Source organism: Sorex araneus, chromosome 8, assembly GCF_027595985.1.
Source record: "Sorex araneus isolate mSorAra2 chromosome 8, mSorAra2.pri, whole genome shotgun sequence".
NCBI lineage: Eukaryota > Metazoa > Chordata > Mammalia > Eulipotyphla > Soricidae > Sorex > Sorex araneus.
In genome coordinates this window covers 65,009,614-65,028,237 of record NC_073309.1, presented here as the reverse complement: position 1 = coordinate 65,028,237, position 18,624 = coordinate 65,009,614, and the positions used below count along the sequence as shown (strand labels likewise).

At 38.7% G+C, this 18,624-nt stretch overlaps 1 protein-coding gene across 1 annotated transcript in view; it reads left to right on the top strand.

Annotated features, from left to right (window-relative positions):
• Positions 1-17,518, top strand: part of AGL (amylo-alpha-1, 6-glucosidase, 4-alpha-glucanotransferase) — an 83,837-nt gene extending 66,319 nt beyond the window's left edge. Inside the window, exons 27-34 of the mRNA XM_055145505.1 lie at positions 2,012-2,123; positions 3,994-4,129; positions 6,138-6,250; positions 7,983-8,194; positions 9,651-9,748; positions 12,306-12,393; positions 12,496-12,629; positions 13,842-17,518. Coding sequence (XP_055001480.1) covers positions 2,012-2,123; positions 3,994-4,129; positions 6,138-6,250; positions 7,983-8,194; positions 9,651-9,748; positions 12,306-12,393; positions 12,496-12,629; positions 13,842-13,959 — 1,011 coding nt within the window. The 3' untranslated portion in view covers positions 13,960-17,518. The remainder of the gene's footprint in view (positions 1-2,011; positions 2,124-3,993; positions 4,130-6,137; positions 6,251-7,982; positions 8,195-9,650; positions 9,749-12,305; positions 12,394-12,495; positions 12,630-13,841) is intronic.
• The last annotated feature ends 1,106 nt before the right edge of the window (positions 17,519-18,624 follow it).

The window sequence follows — 18,624 nt, the reverse complement described above, 5'->3', positions numbered from 1 at the left end:
TCCTGGTGACTCACGGCAGTAATGAACCATCACAGTGGCTTGGCCTAGATCATGGGGAGTGGCCTGGACCCCCTAAGCATTGCTTGGGAGCCCCCATTCCCTCAAGCCGTGTAATTAAAAATTCAAATCTAAAGAGTTCTCACATACTAATTTTATTTCACATCTTTTGATATTATGAACAATTGCAGAGATAAGATTTGATCCTTTCTGGGGCCACAGCAATAGAACAATGGGTTAGGCACTTGCGTTACTCACGGCCAACCCACATTTGATGCTTATACCCCCGTATGGTTCCCTGATCCCTCCAGGAGTAGTTCATGAGTGCAGATCCAGGAATAAGTCCTGAGCACTGCCAGATGTGCCCCCAAAACAAAAAAAACATAAAACATTTGCTCCTTTCTTAGAAAGCTAGCAATCTGGTAGAAATAGATACTATGAATAATATGTTTTTTAATTGTTATTACCAGAAGAGTATGGGAAATAATATGTAATTCCATAAAAGGGAGAGAAATGCAGGGTCTTGGGAAAGATTTCAGAAAGTACTAAAATTTCACCTAAACTGAACCTCCAAAGGTGAGTAGCATTTCATCAGGGATGAGGGAAGACATCAAAAACAAAAACGATGGGCCACAATAACAGTACAGCGGGCAGGGCGTTTGCCTTGCACACGGCTGACCCGGGTTTGATCCCCAACATTCCAAATGGTCCCCCCAGCACCGCCAGGAGTAATTCCTGAGTGCAGAACCAGGATTACCACCCAGTAGTTCCTGAGCATCATTGGGTGTGAGCAAAAAAAAAAACCTAAAAAATAATTTAATAATGATATAACGCAGGGTGGATTGAAGCCTAGTTTAGGATGAACTGCCCAGTCCCGCCTGACTTACAGTGTGGGGCACCCACAGAGCAGTCAGAGGGAAAAAGGGAGCCTGGGTGTGGAAAAGCCTGACATCCTGTCCAAGGAGTTCAAAATTTGTCTTATGAATAGTGCACAGTAAGTAAACATCTGAGTGTTTTTCTCCATTCAAAAATGTACAATAAGGGCTGGAGCAATTGCACAGCGGGTAGGGCATTTGCCTTGCTCGCAGCTGAACTGGGTTCGATTCCCAGCATCCCATATTGTCCCCTGAGCACCGCCAGGGCTAATTCCTGAGTGCAGAACCAGAAAGTAACCCTATGCATTGCCGGGTGTGACCTAAAAAGCAAAAAAAGTACAATGAGAGTATAATTGTGTCACTTCTGACCTGTCCATTAGGTTAGTTGGTTTGCTTTGTGAGGAGATTTCTAAGCTACCTCAGATCTAGCATATACTTGTATCCCATGATACATATACTAGACTGGAGCGGTAGCACAGCGGGTAGGGCGTTTGCCTTGCACGCAGTCAACTGGGGTTTGATTCCTCTGTCCCTCTTGGAGAGCCCAACAAGCTACCGAGAGTATCCCACCCGCACTGCAGAGCCTGGCAAGCTACCTGTGGCATACTCGATATGCCAAAAACAGTAACAACAAGTCTCACAATGGAGACACTACTGGTGCCCGCTCAAGCAAATCTATGAGCAACGGGATGACAGTGCTACAGATACATATATTGCAAGAATATTTTTGTCCTGTGTCTTTTACCTGAAGTTCTGCTTTAGAATATATTTTATCATAATTTTTGTGCATGTAAATAAAAAAGAATAGTAAGCCAATTTAAATTCAGATTTCTGTATAATAAGCTAGATTCACTTACTAGCTGTACAAGTCAATCTAACAAAAACTGCAAGCTCACAAGATTTCATATCCACTGTCATCAATATTGCATATTATTTCATGCCATGTATATGAATAGTCTACACTACAGTATATTGAGTATTCAACTGTATTATTTGTGTGTTAGTGATACTGCTTTTCCCAGTTCCCCTCAGACCCCTGTTTCTCCAAAATGTTTTCACTAAATTTCAATCGTGGCATTTAAAGGAAGAAAGAAAAAAGTAGTTTTTAACAGAAGTAACATCAATTGTATCTCAAACAGGATCAGCCATTGTTTGAAATAATACAGGAAGCTATGCAGAGACACATTCAGGGAATACAGTTTCGAGAAAGGAATGCTGGTCCCCAGATCGACCGAAACATGAAGGATGAAGGTACATAGCTCTAGGTTCTTACTAAGCATTTACTTCAGAGGCAGAATTAAACCTTGTAACTACTATTTTGTCTGTGTGTAAAACTTCACAATATACCAGAAAAAAATAGATATATTTATATATATGTATGTATGTATATATATATATATATTAGCACAGTTAAAGATTTCACTGACTCAGTTTTAGTTTCTAAAGGAAATATATTTGCAATATGTTAACTACTTACTGAAATACTATTTAGTGTAATGAGAATATAAACATCAGTTATATTCTCATTGAATACTCTGAATAACACTGAGGATAATTTATATTGTTCTCATTGTTATTATAAATATTACAGATACGGTAATTTTCCTGGCCACATAGCTACAAAATGACAGAGCTAGGATATCTCTAGACTATTCTAAAATTCCTTTTATAAATGGGTTTATTTGGTATGCAGAAGTAAATCAGATATGCTCTTTAACCTATCTGAAGTTATATTCCTGTTCATACAACATACTCCCTTTACTAGTCACTACAAGAGTAACAGTTTATTTTGTCTTATTACCCTTTACTCTTCGAGACATTCCAGTGACTTACTGCACAGTTTTTAGTCTTAGATGATTTATTTTATGTGGTTGTAGATTTTTTTATCTTCTCATTTTTAAGGAATTTAAAGCTGAGTTTTTAAAAGTTGCAAAAGTGATATATCAGAGTACTTTGAATCTTTCCCCCAGTTTCTGTAATACCATCTTATATAACTATAATCGAATATCAAAGCTAGAAAATAAACATTAAGCTAGTACTGTTAACTAGACTATAAACCATATTCAATTTTCACGTTTTATATGAATTTGTGGGTGTGTTGGTTCTATGTAGATTTTCACTATTTATAGCACTCTGTAAACACTGCACAATAATAGTACTGTTGGATCATCATAAAGTTTGGCTACCACTTTGTAATAATAATACCAGTCATTCCTGATCTCTGGCAACTACTAATCGGTCATACATTCAGTATTTTTATCATTTTGAAAAAATATATAAATGGAATCATATACTATGTAATCTTTTAGAATTAACTATTTCATTTAGCAAAACATGCTAAGTTCCCAGTATAAAACCTGATTCAGTCCCCAGTACCTCATGGTCTTCCCAACACCGCTCTGAGCATAGAGCCAGGAGTAGCTCCTGAAAACTGTTGCTTGCAGTTTAAAGAAACAGCAAAAACAAAAGGATTGTTTTCTTTAATTTGGGGGCCACTCAACAATGATCATGGTTTACTCTTGGCTGAGTACTTAGGGATCACTCCCGACTAGGCTCATGGAACCTTATGGTACAGGATTGAACCTGGGTTGGCCACATGCAAGACAAGTGCATTACCCTCTGTACTATCTCTCTGCTCTGCCCCACCCGCAGAGTCTTTCAAAAGAGAACAAGGGGCCAGAGAGATGATAGTACAGCTGTTTCCTGGGCCCATTTTTACTTGGATGTCAAACAGCAGGTCCATCAGCTGCCTCAGGGGGCAGTTTCAACACTCAGGGCCTTATTCTGGCCAGGCAAATGCATGAAGCCGCTCAGCTGTCTTCGGGGCTCCCCAGTTCATTCCATCAAATGGTACAGAGAGTTTCTCACTGGATGTGTAAGGCCTGGTGTTTATTTATTTATATACTCAGCAGCTATGTTCATTTTCTTGCTAATATAAGCAGTGTTCTCAAGAATATCCTTGTACATTTCTCCAAGTGCACACTGAGTTTCTTTCGAGTTAGAAATAATGTTATTGTGAGGTAGATTGTACACATCTTCAATTTTTATTCTTTTACTAAATTGTTCCACTGAGCAGTTGGTCTAATTTATCATAGTCCTTTATTTTCTTCTACATTTTTAGGCTTTAATATAACTGCAGGCGTTGATGAAGAAACAGGATTTGTTTATGGAGGAAATGGCTCTAACTGCGGCACATGGATGGATAAGATGGGAGAAAGTGACAGAGCTAGAAACAGAGGGGTCCCGGCCACACCCAGGTGGGGTTTGGTGTCTAGTGCTCATAGTATTTTGCCCTGTTAAAAAATCAGTTTAAGAAGCATTCATCTTATCTCCGAGAAGTCTTTAATAAATCGGTCAATATTTCCCTCCATTCCTTCCACTCAGCACTTTCTCTCCCCAGTAGACATGTACCAATCCTCTTATCAGTCATCAAGAAAACTGTTCTCTTCAGTCACTTCTCATGAGTTGGTTCTCTATAAGCATCACAAAGAAAAATTTTATGATTCATTAACCTGAAGTGCTTTTATTGTAAACATCTCATTATATTATGTTTTAAAAATCTATAGAAAATAACTAATTGTTCTGTCGTTTATGATATCCCTTCATTTTTGAGCCTTTTACCCCCTTAGTTTTTTGATATATGCTTTAAATTTATTGTAAGGGTTTTTTTATGAATATATATTGTAATTTAGTAACAAGTTTACAGTAATATTAATGTCTATGGTTTTGATGCACAATTCCTGAACCTCACCACCACCCAAGTGCCAATGACCAAGTACCAAATACCAATCACCAGTGATCAATGTTACTTCCGGTTCACCTCTTCATTCCTACTTTTTCTTCCCACCTGCTTGGTAATCTCAGTTTGTAATCTGAGGTCAAAAGTTTGTCATTGTTTGATACTGTCTAAGCCTTATTTCACATCTCAAAAATTGCAGATGAGTGAAATCACCTGCTATTTTTTCCTTCTCCCTCTGATTAATTTCACTTCATCAAATAAAAAGTTAATGTTCAAGATACATAAAGCACTCACAGACATCAATAACAAAAACCGAATAGCCTCATTCAGAAGTGGGAAGACGATATAAACAGACACTTCCCTCCTTAATTGTATTTTTTCTTTTTCACTTTTTAAAACGGCATCACCATTAGATACACAGTAATAAAGTTGTCCATGATTGAGTTTCAGTCAGGCAATGTTCCAACACCAGTGCCTTTGTGAGTGTATATTTCCCACCATTAATTGGTTTTCTTCATCCCATCCCATCCTTTTATAATTTCCATGTTGGATACAGTACCAAGTCCAAGAATCTGATCTCTTATTCTTAGTACTATCTTCAGCCAGAATTGTTGGGGAGGGAAATTAATACTAGATGGTGCTACATGCTTGGCAGATTGGTTTTTGTTTATTTATTTTATTTGGGGGTGGGAGTGCTCCCAGACTGTGCTCAGGAAGCCCAGAGTCCCGGCCCGGTGATTCTCAGCCAACCGTCAGGGGTTCAGCAGGCGGCTGGAGGGTACGTGCTGCTTGGTGGGGACCGTGATGGTTGGGAACATCTGGGTCACACCTGATGGTGCTCAGGGGAGACCAGGGCGCCACTTGGCGATGTTTCCGGGCGGCTCTGATCCTGGGAATCGAACTAGATCCCAACCAGGCCTGGCCACATTCAGGCCACCCATGTGCCTTAGCCCCCGCCCTGCCTCTCCAGCCCCTGCAGATTATACTGAAAACCTGTTTGTGGTACATTACTAGATTATGTCTTTTTTTCTGTTTCCCCAAAAGATGAGTTTGGGTCCGGGAGGATGCTCCAAGACTGAGCGCATAATTTGCACATGGGCGTCACACGCTCAGGCCGCAGCACGGCGTGGCCGGTCCCAGCCTAGCTGAGAGGAGCGCTGAGACCACCCAGTGTGGCCTTAAAACAGAAAAATTAATTAAGTGAGCTTCCAAGTTCTTTTGTCCCTTCCCTGACTGTCTTTAATCATATATTTCTGTTTACTCTCTTTTCTCTGGTACTTTTCATCTCATCATTTCCCGATTCCTTACTATCTTTTCCCAGCTCCCTCCTTTAACTCTATAATTCCATTTTACTTCATAAAATATTTTTAATGTTAAGACAGTGAGTAATAGAAAAATAGTAAAAAATAATTCATATATACAATATTAATTTCTATAAAGTTGGATTTTATATATAATTTTCAGGATAGAGGTTATATTATTTTTAGATTTATTTCATTGCATGTAAATTTATTTTTTAATTTTAGGGATGGGTCTGCTGTGGAAATTGTGGGGCTGTGTAAATCTGCCGTTCGTTGGTTGCTTGAATTATCTCAAAAAAACATTTTCCCTTATCGTGAAGTCACTATAAAAAGACATGGTAAGCTGTTCATTTCATTTATTTAGAAGCTTCAAATGTATTGTCTAAATTCTTAACCTTCATAATCATTCTTGACTTACTTAATATTTAAAAAGCCTTAAGATTGAAATGAAAGAAAAACTATTAACTTACTATTTCATATATACTATTAATATATGAAAATAGTGGCACCCTTGATTGCTAACTATATTTTTTTCTTTCCTATTTTTGCTTGTTTGCTTTCTTTTTTGTTTGGGCACCGCACCAGGTGATACTCAGGGGTTACTCCTGATTCTGCACCACCTGGTGGGGAGAAATTACTCATGATGTTCAGGGAACCAGGTGGGAGAGCGAGGGTCAAACACAGGTGCTAGGTAAGCACCTACCCATCCATTCTACTATCACTCCAGCCCCCTCTTTGTAACAACTTTAAAATGAGATGTGAGAAGCTTAATTATTACCTTATGCATTTCATTTTCCTTAATATGGCTTTGAGCAAGATTCATTTTTGTTAAAAGTTATGAAATCTTTACCTTTTTCTAGAGCACTGCTACTCAGTAGAAATGTAATGTGTGCCATGTTCATTACTTAAAAATTTTTCCCACCCTTATTAAAAATATAAATAAAGAATGGAAGTATGATTAATTTTTTCCTGGGCTTTTTTTTAATTTTTATTTTTCTCAATTGAAGATTGATTTTTTTATTTTTAAATTTTTTATATATTATTTTTTTATTAACGAATCACCTTGAGGGTGATTTACATATTTACATATTTTCATGCTTGTGTTTCAGTCATACAGTGCTTGAATACCCTGATTAATATAGCAAAATTTAATAGCAAAAGATTTAATAGCGAAAGAAATGCTAACTTTTGGGGCTGGAGCCATAGCACAGCAGGTAGGGCGTTTGCCTTGCACGCAGCCGACCCGGGTCTGATTTCCAGCATCCCATATGGTCCCCTAAGCACTGCACTTGCCAGGAGTAATTCCTGAGTTCAGAGCCAGGAGTAACTCCTGTGCATCACCATCAGGTGTGACCCAAAAAGCCAAAAAAAAAAAAAAAGCTAAATTTTATTTCAACATCTCATCAATATGAATTGTTTGTGGGATTTTGTTGTTGTTGTTGTTGTTGTTTGTTTTTTGGGTCACACCCAGCAATGCACAGGGGTTACTCCTGACTCACTCAGGAATCACTCCCTGGTGCTGCTCAGGGGACCATATGGGATGCTGGGAATTGAACCCAGGTCGGCCGCATGCAAGGCAAATGCCCTACCCGTTGTGCTATCACTCCAGCCCCATTTTGTGAGATGTTTTATATTCTGTTTAGGGGGCACTCAGTACTTTAAGTCTTTGAAAACTTCTGACACTGAAGACCAGCCTCACTTTTGGGCCGGGGAGTGCAGTTCGTGGGTGCCTGCCCTGCGTGGTTTCATTCCCCGCACCGTGTAGGGTCCCAGGCCCTGCGCGGGTGGTCCCTGAGTGAAGTGCCAGTTGTGGTCTCCCCCCAAAAGTCCAGACTAGCCTCAGCTCACGTGCCCAATACAGAATATTACATATATTAGTGACACAAAGACAATTCAGAGGCTACTGTCTAGAGTCTAATCCTTTTTTTGATAATGTAAAGAAAGATTACTTTTCATTTTAGGCTAGCAGAGATCCTTTCCTTATAAGTGAATTATTTACTACTGTCTTTGTTTATAACTGAATGTATTGATTTATTTGCTAAGACGGTCAAGTTTTTCCTTATATTTCAGGGAAGACTGTGAGTGTGTCATATGATGAGTGGAACAGGAGAATACAGAGCAACTTTGAAAAACTATTTTATGTGTCAGAAGATCCCTCGGATGTCAATGAGAAGCACCCTCACTTGGTTCACAAACGTGGCATCTACAAAGACAGTTATGGAGCCTCCAGCCCCTGGTGTGACTACCAGCTCAGGCCCAATTTTACTATAGCAATGGTTGTTGTAAGTCACTTGTTATTTCAGTTTTTTTTTTAATTATAATATGGTTTACTTAGCTCTTTATTTCCATTTGTTTTCAAATTCATGAAGTTGCTTAAAATAGTCTCTCTTTGCCAACTAATTGTATGTCTCTTCTAATTAATATAATCTATGCCTATGCCTCGTATCCTAACATTCAGTTTCCAAAAAATAGAAACTAATGGCCAGTGGCTCATGAAGTCTTTCCTAACATTTCTCATGTCAGAACACACATAGAGAATGTAGGCCTTTGTACAGCACACCGAGTTTGTGCATGCCTGCACCATGCAAAGGTGCCTTATCTCTGACCTTCCTGGTCGCCCTGAGTGCCGTGAAGGGGGGGTGGGGTCTGTGCTGGCACACCTGTGCTTTGACCAGTGCCTCCTCTTGCAGGTTGGGAAGCCCTGGGCCTTTCCAAACGTGGACCTAAAGTGGGTAGCTTAAACTCACTTTCTGTTTTCTTTGTTTCGCTCTAATTTGTTGTGTCTATCCAAGAATTCTGCACTCTCATTGCATCACTACTTTATTCAGATATAAACTACGGGGATATTAAGCATGAAAATAAGTAGATTGAGCCAAAGAGGGAGTGCAGGGGGGAAGGTGCTTCCTTGCCTGCCCCGAAGGCAGCAAGGATTCAGTCCCAGCTCCACATATGGTCAGTCCCCCGAGCACCACCAGGAGTGATCACTGAGTGCAAAGCGAGAAGTAAACCCTGAGCACTGCTGGGTATGCCCCCCGCCCCTGAAAAAGCAGTAAGGATAGAACCATTTTATCAAAAATAAAACAAACATAGGAGCTAGAGAGATAGTTACAAAAGCTAAGGTGCTTGCCTTGCATATGGCTGACCCTGGTTTAATCCCAGTACCCCTGAGCACAGAGCCAGAAGTGATTCCTGAACACCTCCAACTATGTGAGGCGGGGAGGGGAGAGAAGAGGACTAAACATAGCTATTCATTATAACAAATAAAGGTCACTTTTGCTCACTCTGCATTTGAGTTCACTTAATCATGAAAATGAATGCACATTCTTAATCACCAAAGCTTTTTCACTTTAGTCTTTGTATCAGAAATGAATTTACTCAAGCTGTTGAAGTGGAAAACCTCTGGTGTTTTACTATGACCCGAGAGTAAAAATCAGTGGTAGACATATTTTTTAAGGGAGCTATTGTAAATCCTATGACAAAGGAATTTCTTGGGTTTCAGCATGCTCTTCCTTCATTGTGCCAGCAGCTTCCTCCTGAAACCAGTGCCCGTTCTTGAAGTGACACCAGCAGCAGATAGCTTTCCTGACTTCTGAAATTAAGAACCAGTGCTTCCCAGTCAGCTCCTTAGTTTTAGATCTTATAAGATTTTGTCATCAAGTTCCAAATGTTCCACAGCAGGTCAAATATCATCATTTTATGATTTTCCAGTGTTTGATACTTGTTTTTGAAATGTACTAGGCTCCTGAGCTCTTCACTCCAGAAAAAGCTTGGAAAGCTTTGGAGATTGCAGAAAAAAAGTTGCTTGGTCCCCTTGGGATGAAAACTTTAGATCCAGAGTAAGTTGTAACTTAAGTTTATTATTCATACTGTAGTTAATATTTAGTTACATTTAATCTTGGTACAAAAACTCTAGAGTCTGAGTAAGTTGGAATATGTATTGTAAAGTGGATATTGAGCCTGGGACGTAGTTCAGTGGTAGAACATGAGCGCGACCCTGGGTTTGACCTGTAGCGCCACAAAAAATAGTCATATTGATATTATGTGACTATATTTTGCTTATCAATAAAATCTCTTAAATTGTATTTAAACTTTTTAAATGCTTCTATATTTTCATTGAATATTGGTGTTTGAATTATCTTTGATTTTTCTACATTTAACAATAATTATTAGTGATTAATAATAATTATTATTAATGATTAATGAAATAGAAATATATTTAATATTTCTAATGTCTATTTTTTCTTCCTTTTTTTATTGAATCATGATGAGACAGTTACAAAGCTTTCATGATCAAGTTTCAGTCATGTAAGGTTTCAACAACTACCCCTACACCAGTGTACATTTCCCACCACCAATATACCCTGCATCCCTCCTGCCTCTATGGCAGCAGTTTTCTTCTTGCTCTCTCTCGCTCCCTCGATCTCTCTCTCTCTCTCTCTCTCTCATACTCCCCCTCTCTCTAAATGTCTATTTTTTCTGATTGTAAAAGTTATTGTGGACATTGCAAGTATAGACATATTGTCTTCTCAGAGATCATTTGTATCTTCTAACTTATTACTCCTAGGTCTTTCTACATTTTTCTACATGATATATATGCATATATATCACATATATGATATATGCATATATACACGCACAGCTATTTAATGAGTTAAAATTTTTATGCATTAGTTGCAATGGAGACGTTACTGGTGCCCACTCGAGCAAATTGATGAGCAATGGGATGACAGTGACAGTGACAGTTGCTTACTTAGTGTGATTCTAGATTAAGATTTAACTCTATCCTTCCCACACAACCACACCTTCCTCGCCTTCCTATGTAAACATAAAATTCTTTAAATAGCAGTGGTAAGGGCCTTTGGTGCCTCACACACATGCCAGCCCTTTTGAACTATCTCCTGACCCCCACTTCTGTCATTTTACTCAGTCATTTTTTACCTCATAATTATGTGTTTTATAACTATATAAAACTATATTTTATTTCTTTTCAACTTTTGTTTTTCTTGAGTTTTGAATGACTGGTTTTCTTTAGCTGTTTTCCTCAAAACTTGATCAATTTTGTCAGTTTTCTTTCTGTACTAATCTGAGTCTAATTGGTGTAGATCTTTTACAGGCTTTCTTCGTTTTTGATGTAGTCATTTCAGTCTTGAGATCCAAAATTATATGTGTCTGTTTACCTGCATGGTGAATTAATTTGCACAATTCTGAGTTGCTAAGAACCACTGATGAAACTCAACCCCACAGATAAAGAGCTCACCCATGTGGGTAAACAGCTTCCTCTCTTTCAGTGAACTAAAAGTCATAACGATTCTAAATAACTGTCATATTATCTACTACGATGAGGTTTGTAATCCTCTATGAGGGTGTCTAAATTCTCTGGATATTTTCAACTGATTTTTATAAACTGATAATATACCAGTTAATTTTTAAATAAAATTTTAAAATATTGGCCAAGGGTGCAGCTCAAGTACACGTTGAAAAGCAAGTAGAAAACATGCTTTTCAACTTGTGAGATCCTGGTTTCAAATTTGAGCACTGCATTAACGCCCTCAGTACTGTGCAGTGCCCCCAAGTAACATAGAACAAAACAACAACAAAAACAAAAATAAATAAATTCATGGAGGAACTTTTTCTTTGTGTGTTTTGGAGGGAGTTTGGGCCACACACAGCAGTGCTCAGGGGCAACCTCCAGCTCTGTGCTTACAGCCACGTTCAGGAAGTCTGCAGTGCTGGGGATCAAACTAAATCCTTCCACATGCGGAACAGGGAATCAATACGTTGAGCCATTTCTTTGACTTAATAGAGAAGTTTTCAACAGTGACTTCCAATATGTAGTAGTTATAAAAGCTCATCTTTATTTTGTAGTACCTTGCAATAAAAACTTACGCATACCAGCTCAAATTTTATGTATATTTTAATGTGATAAATATTTTAAAGATCTAGGGGAAAAATTACTTTTTACTTTAAACTAACCAGTACTTAGCTTCAGGCGAACTCCTTGAAGATAATATACTTGAATGTATGTGTGTGTGTTAACTAGTAAGTTTTTATTGATTGTTCTCTAACATATTACAGTCATGCATCATTTAGTGATATTTTGGTAAATGACATACAACAGAGATCCCAATGGGCTGTCCCCAGGAGCTTAGATGTGTACATAAGGAGGAAGGCTCACCACACTTCTCTCAGATGGGCAGATACCATTGTCAAATGATGCATTGACTCCATTAAAGTCATTTAAACTCATGTTATTGTAATTTAAGATTAAATCAATGATGACCTTATTCTATAGAAGACAAAATCATCTGATTACTTTTCCTATCTTCGCTGTTGATAAACTTTCCAATGTTTCTTGTATCTGACTTTTTAACCTGTATTTCAATCATTTTGCAGTGATATGATTTACTGTGGAGTTTATGACAATGCATTGGACAATGACAACTACAATCTTGCTAAAGGTTTCAATTATCACCAAGGACCTGTAAGAATTTTATCTCTCTTTAACTTTTCTATTAAAGTTATCCAAATATTTTTAAATATTCACAGTTCTTTGTTCCCTTTACTTTTAAACCATGTTTTTTAGGAATGGCTGTGGCCCATTGGGTATTTCCTTCGGGCAAAATTATATTTTTCCAAAATGATGGGTCCAGAGATAAATGCAAAGACTATATTTTTGGTTAAAAATGTACTTTCCCGACATTATATTCATCTTGAGAGGTAAGTTGTTGGAGAAATATAATTTATGTAAGTAGTGTTTAGTCACTTTGCTATATACTAGGTAAATGGCATTTCCCTATCATTCATTTCTATATTTTCTAGAGGTGTCAATGAAATCTTAACACTCTATTCTTTAATACAAGTTGTATAATGTGCTTTCCACCATTCTTTATTTTATTTTTCTTTTTGTTTTTGTTATTCACGGAGGGTGGGGAGGGCACATGCTAGGTGGTGCTCAGGGGTCACTCCTGGTGGTGCTCAAGGGACCATATAGGTGCCAGGGATCGAACTCAGGCCAGTGACATGCAAGGCAAATGCCTCCCGTGCTGTACGATATCTTTGCCCAATATGCAGTGGTTTCTTATTCAGCCATCTGTTCTGGACACTTGAGTTGGTCCAGATTTCCTAAACTCCCATTGATAGCATGAATAGTCTTGTTAGAATAGAGTTCGGGGGCTTTTCGGGTAGGTGCCAGGATGCAGGATTGCTGGGTCATATCAGTTCTTAGGAATTTTTTAGAGATGTTCATGTTATTTTCCAAAAATATTGAACTACTAGACATTTTTAGATGTTTTTTAAATATTCTTAAGCTTTGTTGTGGAATAAAGTTAACTTGGAAAGAGTTGATCCTTCAGGTCTTAAGTCTAACCTTTATTAGACCTGATTAGAAAAAGTTTTATTGTGGGATCAATTAATTTCCACTCTAAAATTCCTCATACCATTGCCCTAAAATTGTGAATTTTTTTAAATGTAACTGGTGAGAATAAGTAACTTGACCTTGTGTGAACATCACAGTTCTTATAAAGTCTAAATATTATTGTTTTCGGGTGGAGCCATAGCACAGCAGGTAGGGCGTTTGCCTTGCGGCCGACCCAGGTTTAATTCTCTGCCCCTCTCGGAGAGCCGGCAAGCTACCAAGAGTATACGGCCCGCATGGCAGAGCCTAGCAAGCTCCCCGTAGGTATTGGATATGCCAAAAACAGTAACAACAAGTCTCACAATGGAGACGTTACTGGTGCCCACTCGAGCAAATCGATGAACAACGGGATGACAGTGCTACAGTGCTATTATTGTTTTCATTTTTTATTTGTAGCACATGACTAAACATTATTGTTTTCTGATTTAAAATTAGTAGGTACACTGCCTGTTTTGTTCATTTAACAAAACATGTTGTAGAATATAATTCACAAAATATTTTTTTCTTTTTTTCAGATCCCCTTGGAAAGGACTACCAGAATTGACCAATGAGAATGGCCAATATTGCCCTTTTAGCTGTGAAACACAAGCCTGGTCAATTGGTTGTATTCTTGAAACACTCTATGACTTATAGTTGACTCATACATATTTATGAAGTATGCAGTCACTTGTATTATGGATGCAAGATCTTAAATGCTTTATATTCACAGGCCTTAATCATTTAAAAACTCTTATATATATAAATGCTCAATTAGACTATTATCACATTGATTTTTTTTTCTTAGTTTTGTGTGTGTGTGATGTGCAAGTATAGCTTTTGATTTTAATCAAAAGAAAAATTATCATCAGGTCCGAGCAATAGTACAGCGGATAGAGCATTTGCCTTGCTGAGCTGGGTTCAATCCCGGCATCCCCTATGGTTCCCCGAGTACCGCCAGGAGTAATTCTTGAGTGCAGAGCCAAAAGTAACCTCTGAGTATCACTGGGTGTTATCCAAAAGGGAGAGAGAGAGAGAGAGAGAGAGAGAGAGAGAGAGAGAGAGAGAGAGAGAGAGAGAAGAAAAATTATCATTGAGTGGGATGTTTTTCTTTTGAATTCAAGAAGTATTCTTTAAGTGCCTAGAAATAGAGATTGAAATCCAGAGTTTGCAAAGAAAATTCATAGAATCTTTTGCTTGCACATAATTGAAAATTAAATCTGAATAGGTAATAAAAGAAATTTTAAAAGATCTTTAAACCATGATATACATTTTCATTTATAGTATATACCTGGTTGACTGTGGTTAATGTTCTCCCTTTTTACTCTGCTATTCCTAACATCTTCCGTACTGCATTCAATAATTAAGAACTGAGTCATGGAAGTGCCTACCTTTAATATATGTTCATAAGTGCAGCTCAGACATTCAGAATGTGCTTTTATCTTTTTTACTGCTATAATAATGACAATATTGTGAGTGCCAGTATTATATTTAACAAAATTCACTGTGCTAATGATACATCGTGAGACTTGTTACTGTTTTTGGCATATCGAATATGCCATGAGGAGCTTGCCAGGCTCTGCCGTACGGGCGAGGTACTCTTGGTAGCTTGCTGGGCTCTCCGAGAGGGACAGAGGAATCGAACCCAGGTCGACTGCGTGCAAGGCAAACACCCTACCCAATGTGCTATCGCTCCAGCCCAACAAAGTCTTACGATGGAAACATTACTGGTGCCCGCTCAAACAAATCATGAACAACGGGATAACAGTGACAGTGATACATAGAATATATGAGGGATAAACAAAGCATTAGGAATTTCTTCTTAAAAACAGTTTTATAAACTTAATCTTCAATTCCAGTGTTTTTTCCAGTTACAGCTTCCTATGATATAGTTTACATTTTTGTGAAGCAAATTGTTGAGCATATTTCTGAGAATCTCAAAGAATAAATTTTTGTTTTCCAAAATTTGACTATTTTTAGTTTGTGTGTAAGGTTCATCATAAATACTTGTTTTCTGTTAATAAAAATTGTATTGACACATTTACCTTTGAAGAAAATCTTAATATAACAAATGTATAAACATGAATTTTGTAGTTATCCTGAATTTGGAAAAATTATTTGTAAAGACTTTCAGGTTATTTTAAGATATTTTAAGGCTGAACAAGTCAAAAAAGGGATTTTTAATATTTATATAAGTTGATATTTTTTAGTTAAACTCATTTTCTAGATGGAACTCCTTTTTACTGTTATGTCTCATGAAAACACTTAGATTGTTATATACTTAGTTCAAAGAATATGGTTGCAAAGACCCTTTTATTTAATTAAATATTTAATATTCAGTGGTGTACTTAAAGTTAAAAGTGATGTTACAACACTTTTCTCAATTAAAGGTCACATACCAAACAATCTTTAACTATGCTTACAAAATAAGAATAAAAAAGTTAGACAAATGAACTAAACTCTGGATAGCAAAAATATGTAAATGCTTCAGGTGTCATATACTGTGCCCGAAGTTCATACAATTTGCCAGAGGATTGCCTACAAACTCTCTGACACTGCTTCTGAAATTGTTTTAGACAAATTAAAACTTGTCTGTTTTGGGGCCGGAGCGATAGCACAGCGGGTAGGGCGTTTGCCTTGCACTCGGCCAACCTGGGTTCGATCCCCGGCATCCCATATGGTCCCCTAAGCACCACCAGGAGTAATTCCTGAGTGCAAAGCCAGGAGTAACCCCTGAGCATCGCTGGGTGTGACCCAAAAAGCAAAAAAAAAAAAAAAAAAAAAAAAACTTGTCTGTTTTTCCAACCCAAACAGGCTTTATTGCACAAAGTTAAGGGCAGTTTTGATACTAATCTGTAAACATACTGGTTTCCAAGTTTTCCTTCCTCACTACTCAGTGTATATCCTCTTAAAAGAATGTCCTTCCTTCCTTGCTTGGGAGAACCATGAGTCATCAGAGGTTTGTTGTAGTTGTTTCTCTATTTTAACATCTGTATTTAAGGTGGTTAAAAAAAAAGCACGGAAAACCAGCATATTTAGCAAAAGAAGTGACTGAACGTTAGATATGATAGATATAGATAGATAATGAATTGTTACAAAACAGCCATATTAGATTATCTATAGGACAATAAAATTCCTAATAAGGATTAGCAATGAAAGAACATTGCTATAATCTGCATGGTTGTTTTAAAGTTTAAGAAGGTATGCTAGGAGCTGGAGCAATAGCACAGCGGGTAGGGCATTTGCCTTGCACGCGGCCGACCCGGGTTCGATTCCCAGCATCCCATATGGTCCCGTGAGCACTGCCAGGGGTAATTCCTGAGTGCAGAGCCAGGAGTAACCCCTGTGCACCACTGGGTGTGACCCAAAAAGCAAAAATAAATAAATTAATTGATTTGATTTAATTTAAAGAAAAAAAGAAAAAGCTGTTTGTTCTTAAAAAAAAAAAAGGCATGCTATACATTCATGCTATACTACATCAAAATTAAGTAGTTAAAATAGCGGTTTCAGATTTAGAGAAATAAATGACATTTGACTTAAGAAAGTTTAATAGAATGTGTCCTTAGTTAGGTTGCATTAGGTACCATTATGTTAGAATCTGAGTGGGTGCCAGTAACGTCTCCTTTCGTCCCTGTTGCATGCTAGTGTAGCCTGATGGTGCACTGGGGGCGCTTTCAGGATCAGAGGAATGAGGACCATCGTTGTTACTGTTTTTGGTATATCGAGTATGCCATGGGTAGCTTGCCAGGCTCTGCTGTGCAGGCGGGATACTCTCTGTAGCTTGCCGGGCTCTCTGAGAGGAACGAAGGCTTTTGGGGCAGCCTCTAATCACCTTTACAATGTTCCCAGGCTACCGAATGTAAGCTTTTGACTGGCATGTTGTAACATTACTGGCGCCCACTCGAGCAAATCGATGAACAACAGGATGACAGTGATACAGTGATGATAGAGTTTAACACTGGTTCCCTGTCTTGGTTCTTGCCTAACGCATATCGGCCTTACTCTTTAACATGAGAAGTTTGCCATTTTAACAGTATGTTGTGATAATTTAATAAGTTTCAAAGATAAGAAAATATGTTATTATTTCTGTGACTGTTATAACCTGTGTGAATTATAATCCATGTGTGAATGACTTCCGCTATTCTACCTAGGGGGCAGATTGTCATTTTTATGTCTGTGTGCCAAGAAAATAAAAAATCTTTTCTGAAAAACTTTATTCTGCTTTCATTCTATTAAATTATCAGTTACTAACTCGTCACTGTTGATCATCACCTTTCATTCGGGGTATACTTATTTTGGTTGTCTACCATTTTGTTGCGTGTGTGGGCAGAGAACTTTAACGAGGGTTTGAGGCCTGGCACCACATGTGGTTCTTGGACCTCTGCCAGGAGGGATCCCTGAGCACAGAATCAGTTTCAAGCTATGAGCACAGCGGGGTGTGGCCCCAAAATGAAAACATGTATTATGAAGTGTGAGAATACAGGGATTAAGACACCAGCCTTGCACAAAGCACTTAGGTTTGATCGCTGGATCCATATATGGCCTCCAGAGTTCAGAGCCAGGAGTGATCCCAGAGCACTGCTGGGTAGAGTCTAAAGTCAAAAATAATTTTTAAAATACAATAAAATATAAGTCAGAAAAGATATTTTGCCAACTGGGAATATAGCTCAAGTGGTCAAGCACGTGGCTGGCATGTTCCAGGCCGTAACTTTCATCTCATGCACCCCTGAGTGGGCTGGGGCGATAGCACAGCAGGTAGGGCATTTGGCACAAGGCCAACCCGGGTTCGATTCCTCCTTCCCTCTCAAAGCCCAGCAAGCTACCGAGAGTTTCCCACCCCCACAGCAGAGTCCTGCCAAAAACAGTATCAAGTCTCACAATGGAGACGTTACTGGTGCCCGCTCGAGCAAATCAATGAGCAGCGGAATGACAGTGATGCTGCTTGCTGATGCACCCCTGAGCATGGCAGCAGGTCGCTATGATGCCTCAGAACGGGACCCAGGACTCCCAACCGTCATGCTCCACCTCCAGGCCCCACCGGACGGGGAGCACCCTGGCTTCCCATCACTCTGGCCGAGCCCATATAGACTGTGAGTCGGTCACACCTGGTGGTCTCAGGAGCTCTCCCAGCTTTGTCCTTGACGTGGTTTCAGTGGTGCCCGGGAGACCACAGACATGCCAGGGTCAAACCAGAGTCGGCCACGCACAAGGCAAGTATCTTACAGTGTCTTTGGCCCTTACTAAAAACAAACATTTGAGAGAGAAGAAACGTTCCTGCCACAGAGGCAGGAAGTGGGCGGGGGAGGGAGGGGAACTGGGGAT